Raw genomic sequence first — 27,263 nt, forward strand, 5'->3', positions numbered from 1 at the left:
CAAACCTAGATTAGTACTTACTTGGATTACACACTTATAATATTGATTATTTATTACAATACTTTTACTGACGTACAATATTATCGTCTTGTTTTAAAATTGTATTTTGTGATAGGTTTCTCGTAAGCGTCCATCTGAACACGTAGTACCACCGCATTGTATATTTCTGCCCAATCTGCAGCCAGCACTATTGTGTTGAGCTGTGAGTAACCTAAGTTTCATAATTTCTTCGTGTGCCTCAAGACATTAAGTCTCATAATGCCTAGTAATTGTTTATAACGCAATGTAGACAGTAAACAACTAATATAAGGCAGAGAGTGCTTTATGATTCAAAGTCCTGGATGATTTGCTACTATTTATGAGAAGGTATGACTCTTTTCAGCCAGGTGGGCGGCGTGTTTAACTTGTTCATTAATTTGTTAAAAATCGTAAAATGTACAAGTTAATAAAACCTTTTTTTGTTTCACCACAAATAAAACATGAAGCTACCATTTTATTCTGAAACAATATCAGAATATCTCGCCCACGCTTGTTCCAATGAAATTAGGTCGCTATTTTTATTTAAATTCAAAAGGGACGACGAAATGGAATAACTAAAACTGACGCGACGGTCTAAAATACTTAAGTATCTCTCAGGTTATGAGAGTTCCTCAAAATTACTTATAAAATAATTTCGCAGAACTAACTGAATTTCTAATGCTTGAGATCTTTAAGCAGGATCCTACTTAGTCAAACGTAAAGAAAAAAGCGTTAAGAATTATCACTATTTACAGCTTCTTCTTTTTACTTAGGTCTTTCGAAGAACATTTTCTTTTACAATATTATTAAATCAGTTAATTCTTTAAACAGACTGGCTCGTGCTCGCGAGCTGTCTACCGTAGACAAACCTAACAGATTCAAAGAAGCACGTCCGTTGTTTATATTTTTTATGGAGCAAACGAGATCCAAACAGAGCAACGTAATTTCATCAACCTTCCAAATGAAGGCAAACGCGTCAGGCGTTAATACTACATATGTTTATATGTGTAGATGTTATTACATTTAATATGCGAGTGTGGGCTTGTAGCAAGGAGTGACGAGAGCGTTTCCTTTGACGTGAACTATTAAAATTTAATATTTAAAAGCAACGGCGAGCACGTATTCAGTAAACACGCTCTCAAATGGAGCTCAATTTACGTAAATCACTATTTCCTAAACATATTCTGTTTATTTCATTAATAAACGCTCATTCGTGTTGATATAAATAAACTTGTGGCTACAACGTATGTTTTTGTATAATTGTGGGGGTGATATTTTATGCTTTGAAGGACATTTTAATATTTAGTATTCTGAGTAATGATGAGATTACTATGCCACTCGGTGCTCTATTTTTTTAAACGTTCACAACAATGAGACCCCACCTGACTGTGAGCGAAGTGAGGTGCAGAAAGAGTGGGGCCGGAGAGGGACGAAAAATGATCATCCCTCGCTAATCAATATTATTTTGTCGGCCTGTGTAATTCAACATCAGGCGTAAATTATGTATACCGTTTATGGGATGTCGTGGCACCTAGCATCAACCTAGACTGGACTTATGTCAGTGATAAGCAATTTACTTAGCAAACCTATTTCTAGTACGAATTAAATATTACTTAGCAAACCTATTTCGAGTAGTTTTCGCGATATATGATAAAAATATGGCTCGAACTGTGCGAGGACTGACTCGATGGCGTAGATAGTTTTTTTGCGGGCTCAAATTCCAACTCGGCCAAAAGGATGTTGGGGTTTTCTTCTCAATACAACTTGTTATAATGTTACCTACACAGAAATATAAAGTAAACTAACATAAGTAGCAAGATCACAAATTCAATATTAGGTAGGTATAGCAAAAATACTTATAAGTATAAATTACAGTGCATAGAACGATCCAGTTGGCTGAGGATTTGATTACTGAAACAAATGTATATATGACTTGAAAATATTGTCATGGGATTGGATTTTGTGACAACAAATGGCCATTGTACGCGTAAGTCAATACTCGACTGTCTCATTGGGGTGCAAGAAATACCTACCTACTTAACTATCTAGATAAATATGAGGCATGAATGTATGATTAGTAAAATATATTTCAAAAATAGTATTGAGAATTTGTTAACGATATACAGACGAATATTACAACAATAGAAATCATTGAAAATTCATAATGTTTGCAAAAAATAATTTATTCTGAAATTTCTCAACATAAAGTGCAAGTTTCGACAATAACTAAAAGTATTACAGCGACTACGAGTCCGATGCGATATTAAAATTTATTTAATTAATAAAATAGTTAGATGTCCATTTATTTTTTACGTGAAGCTGATTTTTTATTGAGTACCTATAACTATAAATCAACTTCTCTAATAATAAAATCTGTAATAAACCTAAAAATATATGTTGTTTTCAACATGCTACGTTTACCATGAGTAATTTTTTATTGTTTATTTAAAATTCTTGTAATTAATTAGTTGTTTATGATCTAGTAAGAAGGTTCTGGATTAAAATGTAATTTTTTTAAAAGCAATTTATAAGTGCCTAGTCATTCCTACTTCATTACTTTATAAAAACGTTTAATCAAAACGAGCTAGATAATAACTTCAGGAGTATTTTGTAAAACAGGTATCGTAACAAATTATTCCAAAAGCAAAATTTTAATTAACAAATCATAATTATTTATTCTGGCAACATTGAATATTTTTAATGGCTGAGCGTCTGAAACTTGAATCCATTAATTTCTGCCATTTCTTTTATATTTATTTTCTTAATAGCCTTCTTGAACATTATATTTTTCAATTAAAAGATTGTCTTTATAAATAAATTCAATTTACTTAAACGTAATGAATATTGATAACTTGTCTTGTAATTTATTAAAAGGGTGCCTTTTGGAAAGATTTTTACGTTGCCCGATCTGGCCATATCTACGTATATGCTGTCACTTGGCTCCAAACATAACACAGTAAGGATTTGTGATGGATCAGGCGAAATTAAAGGCAATACTACATGTTTGGCACACTTAATAGTCAATCTACATCAATTACAAGACCCACTATGAACCCATCAGTTCCCAATGGATGAACAGAATATCCCAAATTATCTCTAATAACTTTGAGCATACATTAATTTCCATGTATTGATGCTCGATTCATTTACGTCGTTCAGTTAATTTCATTAGTTCAGAACTAATTACGTGTGTTTGGTGAAAGGTCTGACCTTTAGAGTCCCGTTATTGAGTTACGGACCGTATCCATTAATGAAATTTGATATTGGAAACAGTTCCCGGCGGACTGAAGGTTGTGTATTACGTAAATACAAATGGTTTCTGGGTTTTTGTCTTTGTTGCTTTATTTCAGTCTTCATTTGGGTAATCTTTGATTTTAAAGTGGAAGGTCTCGTTCCTATGCATGAGTCTTTCAAGTCTTAAGTCGTTTTAGAACCGGTGCATAAAGTCGTAGAGGTTAAACGTTTCCTCTCAAATAAATAAATAAATAAAATATACACATTACTAGACTATTGCTATGAAGATTAAATGTTATTAGCTACGCTATCTTCGTAGAGTAATAAATCAAATAGTAGGTATATCCATTAAAGCATCTTACACCTAATCGAAAACATAACTAAATGAACAAAATTTGACAAATAAAATATTTCTTTTACAGCAAAACGCCCTCCGGTGGAAGAAACCGCTTCGTTCTTGCAGTCGCTGTTGGCTTCCCACGGTCCCAACTACTTGGAGAAACTGTTTGGAAGTAAAGCCAGAGATGCGCTGGAGCCGCTGGGCGGTGTAGAAAAAGTCGCCATTGCTCTATCGGGTAAGAAATCTAATCTCTCATTCAACAACATTCAATAAAAGTATAAACAAAAGCTATAGTAAAATCTATAGCATAAAAATGATTGGTATCTGTGTTCTCCTAAGTATTTGCCTACTGAGTAACCCGCTTAGAATGTAAAATGATGACACAATTTTCTGTGTCCTTTTATTTTCATTGATGGAGAGATAAACTCAGGACTCTCGCTTTGGTCTCTCAACAAATCACAAACATCATAATCGATTCACACCTTCGTATTGTTTTTATGCCACATTCTAAAGGTAGATTAGTTTTTCAGGAATCATTTGCAACAGTTTTCTCGGCCAATTTATGATCCAAATACTATCCATTGTTATAGAATCCCAAACCATTGAAGACTTCGGCGCTGCTCTACACCTGATGCGATCCGACCTGGAACACCTGCGCTCCGTGTTCATGGCGGTTGAGAACGGCGACCTCGGCATGCTCAAATCCCTCGGCATCAAGGACTCCGAGCTTGGCGACGTCAAGTTCTTCCTGGAGAAGCTGGTCAACACCGGCTTCCTCGATTGAATAGCACCGGAGTCTGCCTCTGATTACTACCATGTCGTTCAATTCGCTCCTCTCAGCTCCTCCTTCTATAGCTACCTGCCCTACGACCCTTTCAAGTATAGGAGAAAGTAATTTCCCTTCTCCCATTACCCAGTGAGAAAGTGTGTGTGAGATCCCATTCCAACGAGATGAGTGATGCAACCGGAACTCTACAACCGGCCACGTAGACCATTACGGCTGCTTCGTCCACATCTCGTGTTTATTTATTGTTTACGAAGGCTTAGGCGGTGGTATTAATTTTCTTGTAGGTATACTATATTTTTGTATACACGCTTCATTAGGTCTATATGATTTTGTCAGGGTGAGGTACTCGCGTCCTATCATGTAGGGTTTTCGGTACGAAGTATTAGGATTCCTTCGATTGACTGTGTTTAGATGGTGATGCCCTGCGTGATGACCCTGACAGTTATTACCGTGTGATGTGAACTATGTGTCGCCCCAACCCATTCTCTTCTACCCACAACTCTTATCAGAGGCGACTCCGACGAAACGAAATGCGTCCATTCTAAGCGAGATATAAAGCTGACGGTCGATGTGTTGAAGAAATGTCCTTAGATATTAAGAATCGGTGAAAGAATGCATGCGCTTTATATCTGGCTTTTGGAAAATATCCAAATAGGACCACGGATACATATCAATATAATCTTAGATCGTAGGATGTAATACATATCATAGATAAATACAGTAGCGTATAAAGTACAATTATTTTAATATGATCGTTATTGTAGTGTTTAAACATTTTATAGACCCTTTTAGTAGGAACATTTACGTCATATCAATTGGAATCATAGTCTCAACGGTGCTGCACTGAAAATCCAAAACATATCAAATTTATGTGATTAATGTTAGATTATTTAAATTAAGCGTAGTCGGTGAAATGTAGGTAGATATTACGTTCACTTAGCGTCTAAATATTCACATTATCACGTGATTTTTCGATCTTACACTTGATGTCTATCGTAATAAACTTTTGTCAAATGCGGGCTAAGGAGACAACGAATTAATGTATCAAAATTGATATCGTGTCATTAAAATTACGATTTGGTACACGAAATATTGGCAAAGGATTCGAAACACTGAGAGGACTAGAAAAAACAAAATTTTAATCAAAAGCAATTTAAAATTAGAATGCGTTCTTAAAAATTTTAACGAAGCTGAAATATTTTGTGGCATTTTAAACCAATGTTGCCATATCTTAAATATCTATATTGAATAGTAGGATTACCGAAACTACGGACTACATATGTTATGAGTACCTATTTAAAGACAACAGATTTCAGTATCAACATATTCTGATGTTCAAAAATGCAGCCTGTATTTGTCAGAAGTTAAAGTACTTATATAATCCGTTTAGATATTTCCAAGCGCCAAATCCTGAGTCACAACTCTGTGTACCAGTAGGTAGGTCCCTCTTCGTTTAGTCGTATAATTGCAATTACGTAGATAGTAAGTCGATTTTTAATGATATATTATAATTTTAACTTGCGTCAGATGTCTATTACGTCTAATATGGCGATCTTCGAGCTGTTTAGAAAACGTTTTAAACTAAGTATATATGGCTTATTGTTCTTAATAAACCAATAAATGAATCATCTTGAATTCGTGTTTCATTTCATATTCTTTTGTTTTAGCACCTATTCCAAGTACGATTAACTGGCAATATTTAATTAATCTTACGATAAGTTATTTTTTTAAAATAAAGGGAAATAATAATTTAAAAAAACTACAAATTTAAGCAATATTCCTACAAAGAAACAGTTGGGGCATTCAATTCTTTTTGATCTCGAGGCACGTCTGAGAAATAATTTTATGAAGATACTAGCAATATAAGTAGAGACCAAATTATTTGGGAGCGACAGCCGATATACAAAACATGTCACAATACGAGTGGTAATGTAGAATAAGGACTTTTTAGAGGATTATTTCGAAAGCTCTGGAAAAATATCGATTCTAGAGATCTTTACGCAGTTGCGCTTAATCTTGCTTTTTTAAACAGTTTTTAATTTAATAATATCTTTGAATTTCGAAACGCACCATGATTTTACAGTGTAATAAATCATTAAAGAAATAACTCATGTTAATTTGCATTTACAGTTATCAAACTACGAGGTTGAATTAAAAACTCGATTACACCTAAGTTTAAATCTTAAAAAATAATGTCAATATTATATTACCTACGTAACAATAGCTTATCAACCAAGCCATACTCTAAATAGTAGTGGTGGAGAAACAACTTTTAACCGACACAAGGTACAAATAATACGAACCCTGTTATATACTGTCACACTGCTGGGCACGAGCCTCTACTACTGAGAGGGATTAGATCTTAGTCCACCACGCTGGCCTAGTGCGGATTGGTAGACTTCAAACACCCTCAAAATTTTCCTTCACCGTTAAAGCAAGCGATAATTCACAAAGAATTCACACAGTACAATTTTAGAAGTCAGAGGTGTGTGCACTTGGGATTCGAATCGCGGACATTCATTTTTTTATTGCCTTAGTAGGCAAACGAGGGAGCGGTCCGCCTAATGGTAAGCAGCATCCGCCGTCCATGGACTAAAGCAATGCCAGAGATACAGCCAAGCCGTTACCTACCGGAAATTAACCTCGGCAGTCCGTTCCACACCCGACTAGGCTATAGCCGCTGTAAGAATTTTTTAACGTAATGCATAAAATAAAACTGAATCTTGTTATATTATGTATTTAATTTTGTCTACAGTCTCGACTGGATTTACTTAACAGTAAAGACAAAAATAAATGCCATAACGCTAACCGTAAATTACCTTGGTAAGCACCAATTTAAAAAAAATAACAACTTATTACTAATTCATAAACATCTAATCGGGGATAATCAAATAGTCTATATTATTTTCTTAATAAATATAAAAATATCTCAAGTAATGAAGATATTTTGAAATTGTTCGTATTTACATACGCACTAATACGAGCACGCATGCGTTACAAACACGCCCAATTTGTAATAATACAGCGTGTATCAGCAGTGAAGTAACTAGGCCCATGCATGACGCAAAAAATGTTCCTGGTCAAAGTCGTTTCTGCGCTCTGTACCTTGGGACCGCTGGTATCGCCCTAGTTACAACACTGTTGATGTGCCCTGTTGTTAAGCCGGCAGAATCCGGTATCCCATTAGCAGGATTCTCCCGGTGATGAAAACAGGGGAACATAAAAAAAAATGTTGTGAGTCATACAAAAACGCCTAGTATGTAATCGCTGTGACTTGATTATGTTGGCAGATGTTAGATATTTGTAAATTTTATATACACGCCTTGTACCGACGAAGGGGTAGGCAGAGACGTAACTGGTGCACCATGCATAATATAAATACTTTATTAGTGTATTACAAGTGACTGCCCACACTGAACTGTCTTTTGCGACTGCCTTAAAAGAAGCCGAAAATCGAACAAATTGGAAAGATCTTATATATAAAAACACGAAGGCCTTTCAGGAACAAGTACTTCAATAATGAATGCGGCCAAGATGTAAACGATAGCAATGAATGACTGCAAACTGGAGAAATTAAAGGTGGAGCCTGCCACCAAGTCGAGATAACGCTAAAACAAAAAGTATAAGATAATGCTTGGTTGTCAAAAAATACTGTAAAATTTTGCATGCAATAATTGGACAAGACTTGTTTTACGTATTTGTTTTAGTTAAAATATAATCACGTACGTACTACCATCATAGATATTCAAGAACAAACAACAAAAATCAAAAATCGCTACGTCACGTCAATATAGGAATTCTATATTTAAAAACACATTCTATAACAAAAGAGCCAGTTTCAATTTACACATATAGTAGCTTGAATATTTTAATAACCCTAACATGAGTTAAAAGTCTACAACCAGCTGCGTTTTACCGCCATTTTCATTAAACGTTCCCAATTGCTTTTATCTATCAAAAATTGACCAATCAGAACAGTTTTTTTGACACGTTTACAAATGAGTTTGATTGGTTCATTTTCGGAATCGGATTAAAGATTGAAATTGGGATCGTTTTTGAAAACAGGTGTAAATCATCGAAGGACTGAGCAGATTGATATTAATTACAGTTCAATCGGCAATTTACCTTAAAATCCATTTATTACTTTATGAAGTTTTTTAGTCTGTGTCCTACACAAGTGTGCTTAGAATGAGGCAAAAAACCACAACCAGACTCCGTGTCGTTTTACTGTGATTGGTTGATAGACTAACACGTGACTGACGCATTGGTCTCTCGACCAATCACAAACATCAAAACTAAACGACATCGACTAACGAGTCGCGTTTATTTCGCACATTCTAAGGGCCAGCATAGCTTTTAACTGACAGATTACTACGTGCCAATCTTCATTTTGAGGTCAAGAAATTTATTACCAACAAGACAAAATAGAATACTATTTTAACCTATATAACGAATTAATAAACGCACTAGCCTACAGTCATAAAATTTGTCTTATAAACTGTATTAAGATTTAAAATATAGAACACTTAAACATGTTACACATACGGCACGCGCACTTAAAAGCGTGTTATGCGTACCACGAGCACGCTCAATCTGTCCGAAAACAAATTTAATATATCTAGTAATTTTCATCTGCCAACTTAATCAAGCAAGATTGTATAGATTACTTTTGATCGTTGTCTAAAATTTCACCTGTTCTTACAACATAATAATAACATACAAAATGACATAGTGTTATAATATTAAATATATTTTTAATTTCTGATTTGTTTCATACGGTAATGTGTAAAACATGCGCATCCGGGACCAGTGGAATGACGTTTACATAAAACGTATTTGCATTAGAATTTTCATATATAGTATAAACAAATGGCCATGATAAATAAGTCCGAGATAGACATCAAAGTTAGCTGATGCCAATTATGTGGGTCTTCGGGCCGTATTAATAAATACAACTCAGTTCCGCTCTCAAGTCAGTTGAGATTATCAACCGAAGCTCAGCATCTTAAGATATTCGCTATTATAAACCCCTATTAACATCACTTTCAATGACATTTTAAGTCACATATAATTGTTTTTGATAGCTGCTTTTGTTTATGTAGCAGCGCCGACTCAGCTGAGAACAAGCGCTTAAACGACATCTTAAGCTTGATTCATTAAATAGTTAATGCATTAAATATCTGAAATTTTACTCCTACACAAGTGTGAGGTGAGGTTGATTTAATATGATCCTTTGTAGTTATTTACTTATTCAATTTTATGTAATTTTTCGCGTGTTCTAAACTATAATACAGGGTCATTTTGACATTTGTTTATAAATGAAACTACATACACGCCTTGACGTTAGCTTATATTATGCAAAACATTATGCCAAAAATCATCCATAAATAACGAATATTTTCACCAAGATCGCAATTTTACATTTATGGTTATTTAACCATTTTGTAGTTTAATAGGAATATGGCGAGTGCGTGATTATTTTTCTCGCTGAAAGTGTGACATTACCGCTGCGATGAGTTCCGTTAAGATTGGTACTAGGAGTGCCATTAGAGCGTATAAAATTATAATTATTTTTTATTGATATTTTACTTCGTTCGAAACTCACACTTTGCTGGTGGAAGGATATATTTTATATGCGCCCAGATAGCGACCATCGTACACAAGGTGTTAAAACCCGCCCATAGTGGCCCACGTAAGTGTGTCGCGTTTCGGAATCAGCCTGTGTATATCCGGTTCCAACAGGCCAGCATAATAATTGTGTCGACTGCCGAGGGGTAATCATCATCATCATATTATCTCTCGTCATTAGACATTCTATTGGGCCCCATTTCACTTACCATCAGGCATAGTGGGGATCTCTTTGCTCTGTGCTCACGTATAAAATGATGTAAAAAAAACTTTTATATTTTACATCTATGGTTCGAGTAATTTATTATAAAGTGTTATTTTGAAGAACATAAATATATGGTTTTATTTAATAACGCAATGTCAAAATGACCATGTATATTTACAACAATTTGAGAAAATAAAATTATTTTGTAACACCAATAATAATTTTAACAAGTAAATGTTACCAATATTACAAAATCGAATTCAATTTGAAGTTGAAAACCAAATTTTATAGGACCAAAAAAACGCAATTTTAACATGTAATATCAAGTTAAAATTATGTTTGTTTTTAATATTATATTCAATTGAATAAAGTTTTATCATGTAACTGTTTACAGCAAAATATATGTTTATAGCATATTATGATAATTCTAATGCAAAGACAAATATTATTTTACATTATTCCATCTAAGCTATACATTATTAATAAAACAATAACTAAATGTGAATACAAATTTCTAGTATATCATATTTATAAACTATAGTATATTGAAAATGTAGTACAACTTACATTAATTAGAAATAACTCTTGTTATGAACTGGGTTCTATTACCGTGTGCATTTAAAAATACCGATATTTCAGATCAATTGTAAAAAAAAACATAATATTTTGCAAATCCCTAAAATATCGGACTTGAAAATACAAATCACATTTTAACTGTTCATACAAATCAACAACACCAAACACTGAATCTCTTGAACAACTACCACAATCGAAATCCATATGCTTTAAGATTTCTTTCCTCTCCGTTTGCTCAAATTCTTTTCTCTTAGCTTATCTTCTTCGTCCATCTTATTGTAATGGGACTGTATGTGAGTAAGAAGCTTCTTCTCCCTCGAGAACCCTTCGCCACACATGTTACATGAGTACTTATCTTTTGCCTCTGTTTTGTTTTTGACAGCTGGAGTGGAGGTAGATATTTGTGATTCCTGTATTATGTTGTTGGTGGGTAACACATATGACGGTTGAAGCAATGGGTCTACATTAATGAATGTAAAGAATCCAGGATCTTTAGGGGGAGTAACATCTTCAATAGTAACACTATAAGGTTCTTTCACAACTTTAGGATTTTCCTCAGGTTTAGTTTTCTTTGGGCGTTTTCTTGGCACTTCTTCAGTGGATGCTTTAGATTTTGTTGAAATTACTAGTTTGCTTGGATTGCCTGTCTGTACAACTGTGTATGACTGTTTTTTCATAGCTGGAGTGGTAAATGCAGGTGTTTCAGAAGTACCCGCTAATGGGTAAGTGGTTGAATGATGTGGCCTTGTTTGAAAAAGACCTACTGGATATGGCTGCCCTACAGGAGGTGGCACAGTCTCAGTTTCTGTTTCTAAATCAATTACCTCACCATTGGGAGTTTCAGGTTTGCTTTTAGTATGTGAGAGTGGTTTTCTACTATCTTGATTTTCATCAGATGCTTTTCTTTTCTTTCCTTTCTGTGATGTCTCTTCTGTGGCTTCCTGATTAACTGTAGAATTTCCGCTGACTAGTGTAAAAGTGTTATTGGGCCCAGGAACTAGTTTATAAAGAACATTTGTATTTGGATTTGTTGGAAAAGAAACAACAGGCGAAGTATGTGCAACACTTGATTCTGATGTACTAGTGTTTTTCTCAGAAGACTCCTTCTGAGACTCATTTTCTGTATACTTTTTTACTTTAGAAGCTGGACCTATTTTAGTTTTAATTTTAGGTTTCTCAGCAGTTGCCTCAGGTGGAACTTTCTTATTTTCTACTTCTGCTTTATCTTTAATAGCAGAAGGCCTTTTAGTGTTATCAAGCTTGATGTATTTTACCGTGTTTGGTGGTTTAGGAGGTTCTGGAGGAGGGAAATTAGCTGTCAAATCTATTTTAGGTATTCCATTTTTGGCACAGCCATGATTCTCCACAACTTCTTTTTTTAAGAAGTTTCGATTACACAATTTACACTGAAACAATATTCCTACACTATTAACTTTTATTGTGGTCACATGGTCCATTATGTTAAAAGGTGGATCACTCTTTTGTCGCTTTTTTAACTTTTCCTCTTCTTCACTATCAGTGTGTTTATTTTTGTTTGGTGCATTTTGTTTGTTCTCTTGCTGGGCATCTGTTTTAGAATTTCTACAAACATCTTCACTTGTTTTCACAGAAACAGTACTATTGTTTGCAGCAGATAAGCCACCTGGATTTAAGTGGTTATCACACTTTTCTATTGACAATCTTAGGTTCTTCAGGGTGACATCAGTGTCATTATCTGTTTTCATTGTATTTTGTAGTTCTTTTTTAACTGTGACTGCCTCAGCACCAATTTTTGAAATCTTAGGTCTAAGTGGCTTATCATCATCTTCCTCAAGATTAGGGTCCAGAGGAATATCTTTAATACCTTCCAGGGCTTTTTTTATAAGAGCATTACAGATGTCATCATTGGAGATGTTGGATTTATTCAATTTCTCCTCCCACTGTGTTCTGAGATTATTTTTAGTAAGAAGTGGAGCTTTCTTACCCAATGCTTCATGCAAACTTTGTTGAGTTTTAATACATTTCTGCACAAATTCATGAAGCTCCTCCACCTTGGCTGAGCAGCGGAAGCATATTTTATGAGGTAGATCATCATACTCTGCAATCTGAAATAGATCATATGGCATTATTATTTTTTTTTCTTCAACAATTCACATAATTTGGTAGTAACTATATAAAACTGTTTGGTAAGTTCTGCTACTACTAAATAGCATATGTTAAAAGCATCTTTTGATTATGGCTCAACAGCAGTGCTGAGGTCTTAAATTCAGTCTCCAGATTGGGCAAAGTTATATTGGATTTTTGTACTCAGAACCTGGAGTCTGGCATTTATGGCCAATATGGTCACAGGCTTGCCCCCATCACATTGTGAGACAAAATACACAAGAATAAGAATATGGCTGAAAGTGGGTGCGCCAGTGCGCTCTGCCTACCACATCAGGGATAAAAGGTGTGTATATCTGAGTTTATCTAAAATTTTTATAATCACCCTATTTGTGTCACATATCATTATAAAAGTAATCTTTTCATAGGGTTATTGCTGATCAAATTAATAAACAGATTTACATGGAAATAAGTTATATACACACTACGGGAATATATATGGGTCAAAATGTGGGATTTTCAAATGTTAATTGATTCATTTAGAATCTGTAAGTTCCACCTCTGCTAAGCATAAGCATCATTTATACCATGACACTAATATTATACATCCCCAAGGCTACTGCCAAAGCAAATGTGATTATGAGTATTTGTTTAGAGAAAAGTGAGTCAAAATAATGCAGCCACAAACATATTAATTCCTAAGTTAATTTGAAGTCACACACACCCAAAGTAAACAAACCAATTGCTTATCATATTAAATTAGTTAGCTATACTTTCTGATACATGATTACAAACATGCATGTGAATATCAGAATAATATACTTTACTGGATGAATATTTCTTAGGAATACCAAGCATCTAACTTACACATACAAGTTTCAATTTCGCAAAGCAGTAGTATAAAATTTTGGGTAAAATATTAAGTGAATAACGTTGTAATGAGTTATTATCATATTTAATTATCCACCAAATACCATAATAACATTGAAAATGTTGATGAGCTCATAAAATGTCAATCAATAGGCACAATATGAAGGCAAAGTGAAACGCGCGCATGATATGAAAATTATTTTATTATAACTTATAACTATATGAACGTAATTAAATAATTAGCAAGTGTTCCTATCGAATTGTATAAATTATCTCACCCCAAATGGCATCAAATAGTCAATTTTCCTCGCCGTCGACCTATCAGAGTCGAAAATGTTCAAAAATGGTCCATCTTTTGTCTCGCATAGTCTGCAAACTTTCAAAAGGACGGGCGTATTAACGGTACTTAAGGCGGCGGCTATCACATCGTCATGATTAGGGTTTACTGCTGAAGATTTCACCGCATGAGAAGACTTAGATGCTTTGGATTTAACTTTTTTCTTGGCCATCTTGACACACAATACAAAAATGTCTGTCGTTATGACATAAACTGTTTATTTCACATACAACTCTACAATGTGTTCAGTAATCTTGATAGCATTTTTCAGTTATTTAGATTCACATAAAAACTTGTAAAAGTACAAGAACGATGAATTATTCGTTCACGAAACAACATGGCCGAAAAACATATGAGCGTACAGTGTGACCAATTAAAAAAATAATACAATATCAATTGCTTTGGAAAATAACACAATGATACTTTTACACTGGGAAGGTATTTCACACAGGCGAAACAGCGTGCAAAACCTATCATAAGATTGCTGTGAATACCTTCATTTTATGAGATGAGTAATTAACTTGCATATCCGAGAAAAGCTATACAAAGATTTAACTTCTGCGCTCTATTATTATGTTAGCGGAACTTACACGTTCTCTTAAATTTAGACGGAGAATCTAAATAAGGATACATAATACATTATACAATGCATAAGCAATTTTAATTATAGTATTCATCATTTACAATTGCCTATGAATATCATAGTAATATCATTCTATATATAAACCAATTTTTACATGGTGTTAGTATAATACATACAATACAATATAAACATGAATATCGTACACATTTCATAAATATAAAAGCAATATTCGCTACATTTATAATATTTGTGTGGATACCGAAATAATAATTAAAAATGCTTGTCATAATGAATATTGATATTTCTGTGGAGCTCGTACTTTCTACAACACTGAAATTAGCGACGAACTTGTTTATATTTATAACGTGACTATAATCGTAAAAATAAACTGTTATAATTCTTAGTAGGTGTTTATGTTATTATCTTATTTTTTCATTTTGAATAGACGTGTATTTTTACGGATATAAAATCATCCATCATATTATAATCTTTTTATGTCAAGATCTTTATTGTTTAAGATTTTTTGTACTGGTCATAAAAATGGTAGGAAAGTTTGATATAGTAACATCTCTTCAGCTGCAGTCGCCATCTTGAATTTAGTGTAGTGCCAGTCGGGGGGGCGGTGACATATTTTACCCGTCATCGTCATAATTTTGTGAATTTGTTGAAAAAAATCCAAAATAAGTGTCGTATCAACGTGTAAATAGTTTATGTCAGGACTGAACGTGAGGATGGCGGGTCAGACTATAAACGATAGGCTGCTTGCGGCCCGACACAGCATCGCCGGCCAGGGTTTAGCCAAGTCGGTCTGCAAAGCTACAACAGAAGAAATGATAGCACCGAAAAAGAAACATTTAGATTGTAAGTATTTAGAGCCCTGTGGTTGAAGTTTCGAGCGCGATTGGTCGTCGTTGTCGTTTTTTATCGTTCGATATTTATGACGAGGGCAACGAATGGTCGATAACTTTGATCTTGAGCGTAATCCGTGACGCTCGCAATATGTTTACGGAGATTTTTTTACGTGTAATGCGACGAAAATATCGCATGCGAACACGTTACTGCATTCGCCACACGGATGATTTATATGTCGAAATCATTTTACATAATAATATGATAGTTACAGTGTTGCTTGACACACATTTCTCATATTATGTCACATTACGCTGGAAACATGATTAGCCGCATGTCTGTAGTCGAGAAAAAAACCTGTTCCCAAACTACCTACATATGAGTTTTATGTAAGAATGTGGCTACATCGAGCATTGTTTCGTTTCGGAACTAACCTATTCGTCGTTTGAAACCGTTTTTGAGCGTTGCTACGTATCGCCAAAGTATTTTCATTAGTAACAGCAACAACTCTTAGTTTTTGTAAGTGCCTGAAACATTTGTATAGCATAATCTTCCCCCTTTCAATGGGATCCTTTCCCTTTTAAAGGGATTGGCACAGGCGCCTCCACGATTTCCTGGGCGCATTTATGTCTCACAGTGGTATAGATGAATCTACCCTCACAATGGCTAGAAATTGTATTCTTGAGAAATTGGGGCTCTTTAGGGAGTGAAAACCATTCATTTTCACTTTTATTGTCCTGGAAATGAACCAAGGGCATCACAACTTCCAATGCAGTCTCAGTTTATGGTTACCTTAGTCTATCACTTTAAACCAATGAGAGTTGATATGCTGAATTTTATCTTGACTTTATGGAAATACATATAAAAGAGTATTTTATCACAATTATATAAAATTGATATCAAATATTGAGCATAAAATCAAACAGGCTATAATATATATTTCTTTACTCAAAATTACCCACACTTTCCTTATAACTTGCTGTTATCGTTTTTATCTGTAGACAAGAGATGAAAGTATTAAATATTTATGAACATTATTTATTTAAAGACAATTTCCACCTGGAATAATAAAACTGCACCACATTGTATCCACTTAATAAAATTATTTATGCTGAGTGACAATATAAAGCTGAAAGTTAGTTCTGAATTTTTAACAGACATGTTTCCAACATAGATTATTCATAAAAGAGAATATTGGAAATTCATCCCTGAATAATCGTACATCCCTTGAGGTGCAAAGCTAAGCATCTATATTTTAGTATATTTAATTTTGTAATGCCATACTCCCCTTGATACATAACCAGTTATCTTGTCAGTTATATTATAAATAACTACCTTTTACTCATGGCCCTGCCCATATTAATGAATATTTCTAGGACACAATCTTTACTACTTATTTCTCCGAGATAAATCTCCTTCCCAGGTGTCAAACAATCTTCATATGTAATCAAAAATGTTTTGGTAGTTTTTTAATTTCTCACATACAGACAGACAGAAGTGGTAGGACACTTTGTTTTATAATATGTAAGGATATCTGCTGATCTCATAACTTCACACTTTAAAGCTAGTTTTATCCAGGGTATAAATTCAATTAGAATTTGTATTGGATATGATTACTCAACTGTAGTATACATTGGAAGTAAGCTAGCCAGGGATGTAAATAGCTCACTATATATAAATATAGGTGTTTCTTTATCTATAAAATTATCATTATTAAAACTACAATGAAATAAGTTTGATTTCTCTTTATCATAACTGGACTTTAGTATAACCCAAATGATTCATTCAATTTATGACAAAACAAACAACTGATTTCTGTTAATTTAGTGCCTTCTAAATTATAAGAATAGTGACATAGGTCTTCCAATAATTTTAACCTACCCACTTTTATTTAATAGTATTTTATTTAAAAATAATACTAACCATGCAATATTGAAGTCACAGAATCCCTTTTTAGGAATAAAATGACAGGTTCAATGATGAATTAAAATAATTTTTTAGAATTGACATTCATAGGTGTAGGTATTTGCTTAATAATACATATTGCTGATGCTTTGACATGTAGTTCAATTTACTAAAATAATTTATTTATTTTTTATTAATAATTATTACTATTGGTAATTGAACATTGGGCCTTCCATGTCAATTGACTCGGCCACACAAACAAAGAGGAAAATGAGATGATGATATCCATCCTGATATTTATTAATTGTTCTTGTTAATAATTAGTGATAAAACAATTTGTGCATCACAAGCGAGATAGTAAGTAAATCAGGCAATATAGCTTTGCTGTCCGGAAATGGCAGTTTAGAAATAAGCCAAAATAACTGCAATACTACTGTTACACTTCTGAAAGCCTTTTTGATAATACAAGTGTATTAAATTACTCATGTGGAGGTAGTCATTTTAAATAAATATAAATGGAATGGCTGAATATATATATTATAAGCTGATTTTTATTGTAATGTGACTTCATAAAATAATAATTTATTATTAGACAAAGATGGTATGACCTGTTCAAAACAAGTTCATGGAAATGCCAGTTTCTAAATAGAATTATTAGAAAAAAAATTGTTTTACCAATGTATATATTCCTAAATTAAGAAAAGATCAGTATTTGATAGCACAGTGATATTTATATACTTGAGAAAGACTTTTATATGGACAGAGATATTAATAAAATATGAATGTTATGTGAGTTTAACATCAATGTTCTATGACCTATAGAATCTGTGGAGGTTAGTTTGTAAATCTAATGCATTGACGAATGATTTAGATAGTTTGTTTTCGGTCCAAGTAGTTGACTAATTATGGCACACCTCATGGCTATTAAATATTTCTGTGACCTTGGATGGCCATGGGCGATTAACCTGGCATGTTTTGGAATCCTAGAGAGGATTATATTGGTGAGGTTTCATTTTGGCATTGTGGTCACTAAGAATGGTTCAGATATGCTGACTGTAAATACTGTTTGTAATTTTATATGACCTTTTCTGACCTCATTGAGTGTGCTATAGAAAGTCGAATTAATGTTTGAATGCCATAGTATAATAAATATTTTGCAAGGAAAGCAGTTACTCGCTTCACTGCAAAAAAATATAAATCAAATACGTAAGTAATTAAAATGCATACTAGAAATGTTAAATTCATTCACAAGTCTATTTCCGAAAGCGCGTCATGTTTCGTGCCAAATCTGCCACATACTTCACTACAATGGTTCATAAAAATTCTTACACAAGTTATGTGGGAATAAATCAAGCAAGATTGCTTGTTTATGGTATTGATCTGGCACTAGAGAGTGCAGGGCTGGCTGCAGTTGTGCCGACGTTGGGGGAAAATTAAAGATGACCGTTTACATGTACTTTCATGAGTGGGTTAACACTATGATAGCGCCGCGACACGCCTTTTTAATAAAAATAATGTTACCTCATGGCCCTGCCTTTGTGACTATACTTTTGTCTAGAACACAATATACCAAAATAGCGTACCATCATACTTTCTATTCATCAGTTTTTAAAATTGTTATTGTACTTTCTAGAATCGGAACTTTATATGAGTGCAAACTATATTTTTTGCGTTGGTGAACAAGTGAAAAAAGATTTGATGAGATCGATGCGCGGCGTAGTTGTACCACGCATATCTCTTATGGGTGTGGTGCTAATTGGTGGAAATCTACGTTTTTTTCCTATCAACGCACTAGTCTTTGCGAACTCAGATTTATTAGGTACTAATTAGAATTATTAGGTAGTTTTTTCAATGGGTGACCTTGAAATTGACCATGAAACCGTCTCTTTTCGATATGTTTCTACCTATCAACGTACTAGTCTGCGAACTCAGATTTATTAGGTACTAATTAGAATTATTAGGTAATCAATGGGTGACCATGAAATTGAGATTACCCCGTCTCTTTTCGACTAGCGATGGCGCTTGCCTAACGTGACCCCACTCTTAAGCCGGCACTGTCCATGACTCACGTCCCATGCATTCTGTCTGCCCCTGTCTCCACCATGCGTTCTGTTGTCACTAATAAAACATGATTAGAATTAATTTATGCGAACGGATGCTGCATTGGAATCTTTTGTATTTATTTCTAGAAAATTGAAAAAATATTTTTGTTTTTATGGTATTTGTACTCGTAAATTTTATACACATTAATTATTTTCCATTTTTTTTCGTTGTAAGAAATTATATTCCACTAACAATTTGTTTTTGTTTTTAAAACTAATCCCCTGCTTGAGTTGAACCTTACTTGAAGTCGTAGATTCCTGGAGAATTATAAAAATCTAGTGTTGTCCGACTAGGAATCAAATCCAAGACCTCCAATTCAACAAGTCATAGACTAGATTAGGTCAGGCTGGTACACTAAAGAGGAAATATCGTTAGTCTGATTCAGTTCTTTTTTTTAAAGTCTTTGACTTTGTTTTTCAAAAATATCAACCTTACGTCGTGGCATGGCTATCTATATTATTTTATATTTTACATTTTGTCAAATTAATAAAAATTGAAATATTCTGGACCCACATTAAAATATAATAAGTAGGTGAATGACATCACGTCGGTACATCAATCAATACAACACACTCGCTCGGCTTCATTCGCTTTTACGCGTTATGAATAAAACAGCGTATCCCTCAATTAATATTTTATTGCTAGTATTTCTTTGTTCATACCCGTAGTTCGTAACACGCGATCGATGGCGATCGAGTTGATGAAGAATTATTTTTAGATTTTGATTTCGCGCTAATCCACGTGGAAGTATTTCGTGAATTTATTATTGATAGGTGGTATATTTGTCGCCGGATTTAGTAGTCTTGGTCTGATTTGGATTTTCCATTTCTATTTGCAACATTTCCTTATAACTCGATGCGAAAGTGTCTAGTTTTTTAAATACCAAACACTACAAGAAAAACATATTCTAATCTGCAATCTGAATTATGATAATAAAAGTTTGTGGTTTGGACGTATGGACTTATCTCTAAAACTATTGAATCTATATTGCAAATATACCAATAAGAAGCTTAACTCTGAAACTATTGAATATATATTGCAAATATTTTCACGAATAAGAAGCTATATTAACACGCTACTTCTTATTGCAAGGGCGGACATTAATCGTAGTCGCGGGCGAACTTCATAGAATATGTTTGGCGTCATAACTCTTTTTCAACCTATCCTTTTCATGTCGAGTATCAATTCGGCTCGAATGTCACACTGAATCGTGATTTGTGACTTCATGTGATGGTGTAGCAGTGTCTGTTACATTTTATTTTTCTTTAGGGTAGATAAAAATGATTGAAATTTATAATTGTTATTGAATAAGGACGGCTTTAAAGTCGACTAAAAACAAAACGTAACAACTGTTGTGTTCCGGTTTGAAGGACATTGTAGCCAGTGTAACTACTGGACATAATGAGACTTAACATCTCACGTCTCAGGATGGCAAGTGCAGTGGAATACTAGACAATACTTTGTAATTGAAGGTATCGGATTGTGTTTCTACTGTTTATAGCCGGTCGTATCGCTTACCATCAGGCGAACGGAAAGCTCGTCTCGTCAATCAAAGCAATAAAAAAAATAAGAATAAAATAAAGTTTTCGATTTGTAATACGTACGTTATAAAAGTGTTTAAATAATAAATGGTAATAATAAATTAATGTAAAACAATTACACACACATACACACACACACACACACACACACACACACACACACAACATCACGCATCACGCAAGGGGTATGCAGAGGCGCAACCAAAGCACCCACTTTTCGCCAAGTGTGTTCCGTCCCATGATGTGATAGGGGGCGAGCCTATCGCCATATCGGGCACAAAATCCAGACTCCGGGCTGATACTGAGCAGAAAAACCCAAATATCACTTTACCCGACCCGGGATTCGAACCCAGGACCTCAGAGCGCTGCCGTACCGCGCATGCAGTAAAACTACGCCACCGAGTCAGTAATGTAAAACAATTAAATCTTTATAAATTGTTTTTAAACGAACTGGACATTAATACTGCAGTGTCCGGAACCGATGTGTAAAAAGGCTGCTTTTTCGTCAACCTAACCACATAATGTTCGCGATGCCCCAGTTGTGTCTAGCCTTATTGGGTGCGGGCCAATTGTTACCAAACTTTCTGCTTTGTAACTATTACGAGGATCTTGGCAATATGGATCTCTCATTTTAGTATCACGCTAATTATGATTCTAAGTATATGGCAAAAGTCCTAAAATGTATTGCTTCCTTTTTTGATTCCTGTAAACTAGAAGCTCGAAGCAATGTTGGTCACGCTGTTATAAATCTCACAATGCTCCATAATAATATATAATCATTGGGTACAAAGTCCTTGCAACCGAGGATTGGTGGCAACTTGGTTGACGCGCCCAAAAGATGGACTTTTTCATATTATGTGAGATCTATAACATAGATAATTACATAGCTTATAAACATAAGGAGACTTGACACGGAATAATCGACACTTTCAAATTTTTACTCCGCATAAAATAATTGAAATTTTTGGCACTCGGTCCCAAAGCCGGACGTCTTAAGGTGGTAGCTCAAGGTCCATTTTCATACATTTTGTTTCGGCTTTAATCTGGGTAACTAAACAAGTATTGGCAAGTAAAGAATTTAAATTCACGTCTAGTTAGTGATTAGTTCTCGCAGTTGAAAGAAAAACGTAAAATAATTAATAATCATGGATATTTCGGCCTTTAAAATTTAATATGACGAAATTTTAAAGGCAGAAATATCCATGATTATTAATTATTTTTACATTTTTCTTTCAACTGCGAGAACTAATCACTAACTAGACGTGAATTTAAATTCTTTACTTGCCAATACTTGTTTAGTTACCCAGATTAAAGCCGAAACAAAATGTATGAAAATGGACCTTGAGCTACCACCTTAATTCATCTGTATGTTTTTGCCAAGCATCACTAGCGGAAGTGTGTCTGAGCGAGCGATCAGAAACTAATTAATAACGAATATGTTGCAGGATATAACATGTTTTACAGTTTGATAAACATGTGATAAAGTTAATGAAATACTATCACTGCGTGTGATTTGAACTAGGTCTCTGCTGCTATTCATTTATAGTTTTACCGTATTGTATACGTTTTATGTGATGGTATATTGGCTGTTGGGGGCCTGATGGTCGAAGATCACTTCCGTTCCGTCCGTTAACATTCGGAGATAGCGTCATGTGGACTAAGAGTTCCTGGTCAATATAAAGGCCGGGTAACAATTAGGCTTCAGTTATATTCCGTTTAGTCGGGATTGGATACCGTACACAGAGTAGGAAGCAAGAAGATAGGTCGTAAAAACCAAATAGATTTGCAACATGTTTGATAAAGTGAGACGCCAACCCCATTCTGGAGAGATATAAGGACAGGAGAGCCGTAATAAAAATAATCTTAAATACAGCCGATTCCAAAAGTAGTCTGGCTCCAGACTTAATCAATAAATGTAACCTACTTCTCTCGTATTGAGTGCTTTTGTCTATTGTTAATCACTTACATCCATTTTGGGTATCCGATCTAACGAAGAAGAACTAGAAGGTTTAACTTGGTAAAGAGTAGCGATATTATCATCAGGGAAGTTTGTAATCCGAAAAAATTATGCAAGTCGAATTTAAAAATATAATATGAGGGATTGCGGGACGTTCAGAGTGATTTAAACCGCAAAACCTTATTTGCAGCTTACGTCAAAGCTGGACTTGATCATCGACTATTTAATTTATTATATAGTTCACAAAGAAATTGATATGTTTTTCTTATCACTGTGTCAAATAACATCCAAATCTGTACACTGGTTCCCTCGTTTACTTTTAACAAAACATTCAACATGACAAACTGTCGTATTTGTAATTTTAATTTGCCTACGGATCCGCCCACGTGAAAAGCTAGCCGCTATAAATATTTTCCTGAGATAAAAAGTAGCACTCGGTAGTAATGTAGCTTGGTACTATTAAAAAAAGAAATTTAGTAGTTCCCGAGATTGTCGCGTCCAAACAAACAAATTCTTTAGCTTTATCAATTAGAATTGATTATTTCGTTTTCGTTTACTGGCTCGTTTGCATAGTTGTACTGCATGCGCGGTACGGCAGCGCTCTGAGGTCCTGGGTTCGAATCGCAGGGCGAGCAAAGTGATATTTAGGTATTTCTGCTCAGTATCATCCCAGAGTCTGGAATTTGTGCCGGATATGGTAATAGGCTCGCCTCGTATCACATCATGGTAGGGAACACACTTGGCGAATAGTGGGTGCCCTGGTTGCACCTCTGCACACCCCTTCGGGGATAAGTGCGTGATGTGTGTTTTCGTTTACTATAAAATATATTTTATTGAATATAATGGCTAATAAGTCACCGATAAACGCTTTAGCGCTGTTTGAACACATGCGGTTTATTTATTCAAGTGGTTTTGTGATGAGTCAGTCAGTATGCAATGTATACATCTGTTCCAGAAACAGGGACTAAATCGGTTGTAGCATTTGATCAGCTTGAATGAAGAGTTGTATTTGACCTTCATCGCTCTTGGTTTTCGTGTTTAAGTTGGCCGTTCAGATATAATGTATATAGTAATGCATAGAATTTATAATAAATTCGCTATCATGTCGATGCATGAATAAGGTTTTCCGGGATAAAGTTCCCACTTTATATTTTCCTGGAATAAAATGGAGGACATATTTTAAGTTAGACCTTTAGTAATACATCTGTGAAAACTGCATGGAGTAGTTTTTGCTATATTACAATGTGCATAGATAATAGAACTCAGCAATAGTTATCAAGAATCGATCTCGCGGCCTCTGCAAATAACCGAGAGACGATTGGCATACTTAGGCGGCCACTTCACGGCTTAATTGTGCGCTTGTATGCCGTCCTTTTATTTTTATCCTTTTCCAAGGTAATTCTTGATCTTTCATACAAAAGACGACCAAGTGATTGAGTTTATAGGAAATAGTCACTTTTGAACCTATAAACGTGCACAATACCTGAGGAGCCATGACATTTTTTTTTAACTTACCTGTCATCATCAACATCAGCCACAGACAGTCCACTGCTGAACATAGGCTTCCCCTAAACGGTTCCAGAACAACCTCTACGACCTGCATCCAGATTGGTACTATGACCTTTATAAGGTCGTCATTTCGACTTGCCTTAATGCCACTGTGTGTGGTATCGGTGCAACCTTAAAAGCTTGTTGATTTGTCTGTGTCTTTTTAATTGCCTGGCTTAAGTCTTTCCGAGGATAATTCAATTTTTAATTGCGGTATGTACTTAGCCAAATACAGAAGTGGCCCTTGGGGGGAGGCAAACCGGGTAAACGTCCAGGGTCTCGCGTTTACAGGGGCCTTGAGCAGTGCCTTGGAGGATTTTCTTCTACTATCTTATCTACGAAACTGTTAAAACCGTGGAGCTCTTTTTGCTCCACTCGGGGCCTTGTCATTTTTTTTTTGCTTTCGCCTGGGGCCTTGCGTCGTACTGCAACCATTGACTAAATATCATAAGAAACAACATAAAAGCGAATAGAACTTCCGACACATTAGACTGTTGAATGTTTTTATTATCAAATCTATGTATAGACATAGAATGAAGCGGATTCCGAACGCTAATCATGCGTACATCGCGTCTCAACAGACTCCGCGATTATGTAATGTCGGTCGAGACGTAAAACCGCGTAAGTGTCGTTTTATCGATTTATGTTTCGGTCTTAAAGAATAGTAGTAAACAAGTGATAATGTTAAATCTATAGGTATATGTGGTGAAGAAAAATATAGTACTCCTTTTTAAGCAAATTGCGCGCACGGAAGAGTGAGATTGGCATAATTAAATTTCATATACAAAAGAAAAATATTTTTTATGTTTAATGCGTGCTACAAATATATTTAATTCGACACTCTAATTTCGAGCACTAGTAATCATTAACGTGGTCGCGCATCTGGTAGGAGGTGCTGGGGTGCTGGAGTTTTCATACGTGTCGCACTACCACCGTACGATAATAATCTTAAGTCTCTTAATCTTAAGAACGAGTGGCGTTCTGGTATACTTCCAAAACGTAATTAGTAATATGAAACGGAATAATTCTGGAAACTCTTGGGACACGGAACACCATGTCTTGCATTTTAATATTTATGACCTGGTAGAATCTATAAATATGATCAGTAAAGTCTGTAGAGTTCCCATGTCTAAACTCATATTTACAATAAAAAAGGTATGTTTTTCCAATTAAACATGCAGGCAAAGGCGAATGGGCAGACATCTTTAAAAACTACAAAGCAACCGCCACGGACTATGAACACCTGCTTTCAACGCATTGTTACTAACGGATGGATGTTACACACACGTATGTTGTCGCTAAAAATAAAAATGGCGATATTGACTTGACTATTATAGGGAGTTGTTTTTTAAAAAGGCATTTTAATTCCATTAATGGCTGAACGGAAAACAATAACATGGCTGAATGAATTGACGTCCGTTCGTTTTAATGTTCTATGTATTCGTGTATTGCTACGAAATTATAAAAAATCTGTTACGTAATACGTGTATTTTTGTTTCATCTATTAATACATTACGTCATTATATTTCTTTAACTTGTAATATATGTGTTGACAAATTTAAATTGGTCCTTTTTACTAGCCAAAATTACGTCCGGACTCCTGGGACATCCTTAACGTTAATTATCCCGAAATCTACTGATTGGTATTGCATAAGGAATAGATATTTTGACGAATGTGTTACTGACTTAGATTTTCTCGGTGTTATATTTCGGAAAACTTCCGTAAATTTCGTGGCATCGGGAGTTTGGAGAGTTTTATCCAATAGGATAAAAACGAAAAATCGACAATATATTATAATACAATTTGCATATATATTTTTATAAGTGTTTGTCCAGTTAAGTAGTAATTCATATATTCGTATATTATTTATTTAAAATTGCGCGTTTCACACTTATGCCGTTTTATAACGTGATAAAGATTTTTGTTTCTGAACACAGCAATTACAGTGTTTTTTATAACTCATTTATTCGATAGGTCACGGCCTTAGCGAGTTGAGACTGTTTTGTTAACTCTGCTGCAGTATTCGTGTGTTCATTAAAACAGATGGACACCGGTTTTCACCGCTTTTTTTTTAGTACGGCTGGTGGATTGTGAGAAGTATTTTAAGCGTCTTTTATAATATAACAAATCTGCTTTTAGTATAATGCGGTTAACATAATAAGACTTAACATCTCATGTCCAGGATGGCGAGCGCAGTCGAATACCGAACAATACTTTGTAATTCAAGGTGTTGGATGGTGTTTCTGCTGTTTACAGGCGATCGTATTGCTTAACATCAGGCGACCGGAAAGCTCGTCTCGTCATTCAAGCAAAAAAAAGCTAAGGATATCATCAAAGCCGATGAATACTTATGTCAGATTTAGGGAGTTGTCGGTATAAAAGATTGATAACATCTATCTCAGGAAGTCTGGCGAAGTGTAGTGCCATCCAGCACGTTAAATCTTTGAATGGTGCTGTTAAGGATGGGCGGGTGCCGTGGCCCTATCTATCATGCGAGCGACTGGCCCTCTTCATTTTTATAAAAGAAAAAAAATGATGAGCGGGATCAGAATTTGCAAAATTTAAGCTTAACAACGTGTGCATTAGGGGCCTTTGGATAATCTCGTAATAAAAGGGAACACTTTGAGACGTACGTTAATGTATAGGAGAAATCCTATTGTAGATTTATTACATTCTAATTGTCAGTGAAATGTTTAAAA

General features: G+C 34.7%; 3 protein-coding genes across 12 annotated transcripts in view; 2 read left to right on the forward strand and 1 right to left on the reverse strand.

The window, feature by feature from the left end:
* The window catches only part of LOC115440965 (IDLSRF-like peptide), a 73,013-nt gene extending 66,999 nt beyond the window's left edge, over positions 1 to 6,014 (forward strand). Inside the window, exons 4-5 of the mRNA XM_030165507.2 lie at positions 3,675 to 3,827; positions 4,183 to 6,014. Of these exons, the coding sequence (XP_030021367.1) occupies positions 3,675 to 3,827; positions 4,183 to 4,376 (347 nt within the window). The 3' untranslated portion in view covers positions 4,377 to 6,014. The remainder of the gene's footprint in view (positions 1 to 3,674; positions 3,828 to 4,182) is intronic.
* Positions 6,015 to 7,100: 1,086 nt separating this feature from the next.
* On the reverse strand, positions 7,101 to 14,441 carry LOC115440921. The gene is made up of 2 exons (XM_030165437.2): positions 14,019 to 14,441; positions 7,101 to 12,872 (listed from the first exon to the last, which is right to left on the reverse strand). The coding sequence occupies exons 1-2, from the start codon at positions 14,247 to 14,249 to the stop codon at positions 10,998 to 11,000; spliced, it is 2,106 nt and encodes a 701-aa protein (XP_030021297.2). The 5' UTR covers positions 14,250 to 14,441; the 3' UTR covers positions 7,101 to 10,997.
* A 787-nt stretch (positions 14,442 to 15,228) lies between these two features.
* LOC115440953 (phosphatidylinositol-binding clathrin assembly protein LAP) overlaps positions 15,229 to 27,263 on the forward strand; it is a 59,702-nt gene continuing 47,667 nt past the window's right edge. For 6 of the 10 annotated variants that reach the window (XM_037447466.1, XM_037447472.1, XM_037447468.1 and 3 more), the window contains exon 1: positions 15,231 to 15,521. In XM_037447466.1, coding sequence (XP_037303363.1) covers positions 15,371 to 15,521 — 151 coding nt within the window. In that variant the 5' untranslated portion in view covers positions 15,231 to 15,370. Of the gene's footprint in view, positions 15,522 to 27,263 lie in introns of all 10 variants that reach the window. The other 4 variants (XR_005114041.1, XM_037447469.1, XM_037447475.1 and 1 more) reach the window with 2 other exon arrangements.

Source organism: Manduca sexta, chromosome 6, assembly GCF_014839805.1.
Source record: "Manduca sexta isolate Smith_Timp_Sample1 chromosome 6, JHU_Msex_v1.0, whole genome shotgun sequence".
NCBI lineage: Eukaryota > Metazoa > Arthropoda > Insecta > Lepidoptera > Sphingidae > Manduca > Manduca sexta.

Excerpts from the sequence above, each read along its gene's own strand:
- LOC115440921 (XM_030165437.2), bottom strand. The coding sequence starts at position 14,249 with ATGGCCAAGAAAAAAGTTAAATCCAAAGCATCTAAGTCTTCTCATGCG. Across the intron at positions 12,873-14,018 it reads ACTATTTGATGCCATTTGGG|ATTGCAGAGTATGATGATCT; the intron begins GTGAGATAATTT and ends GATCTATTTCAG.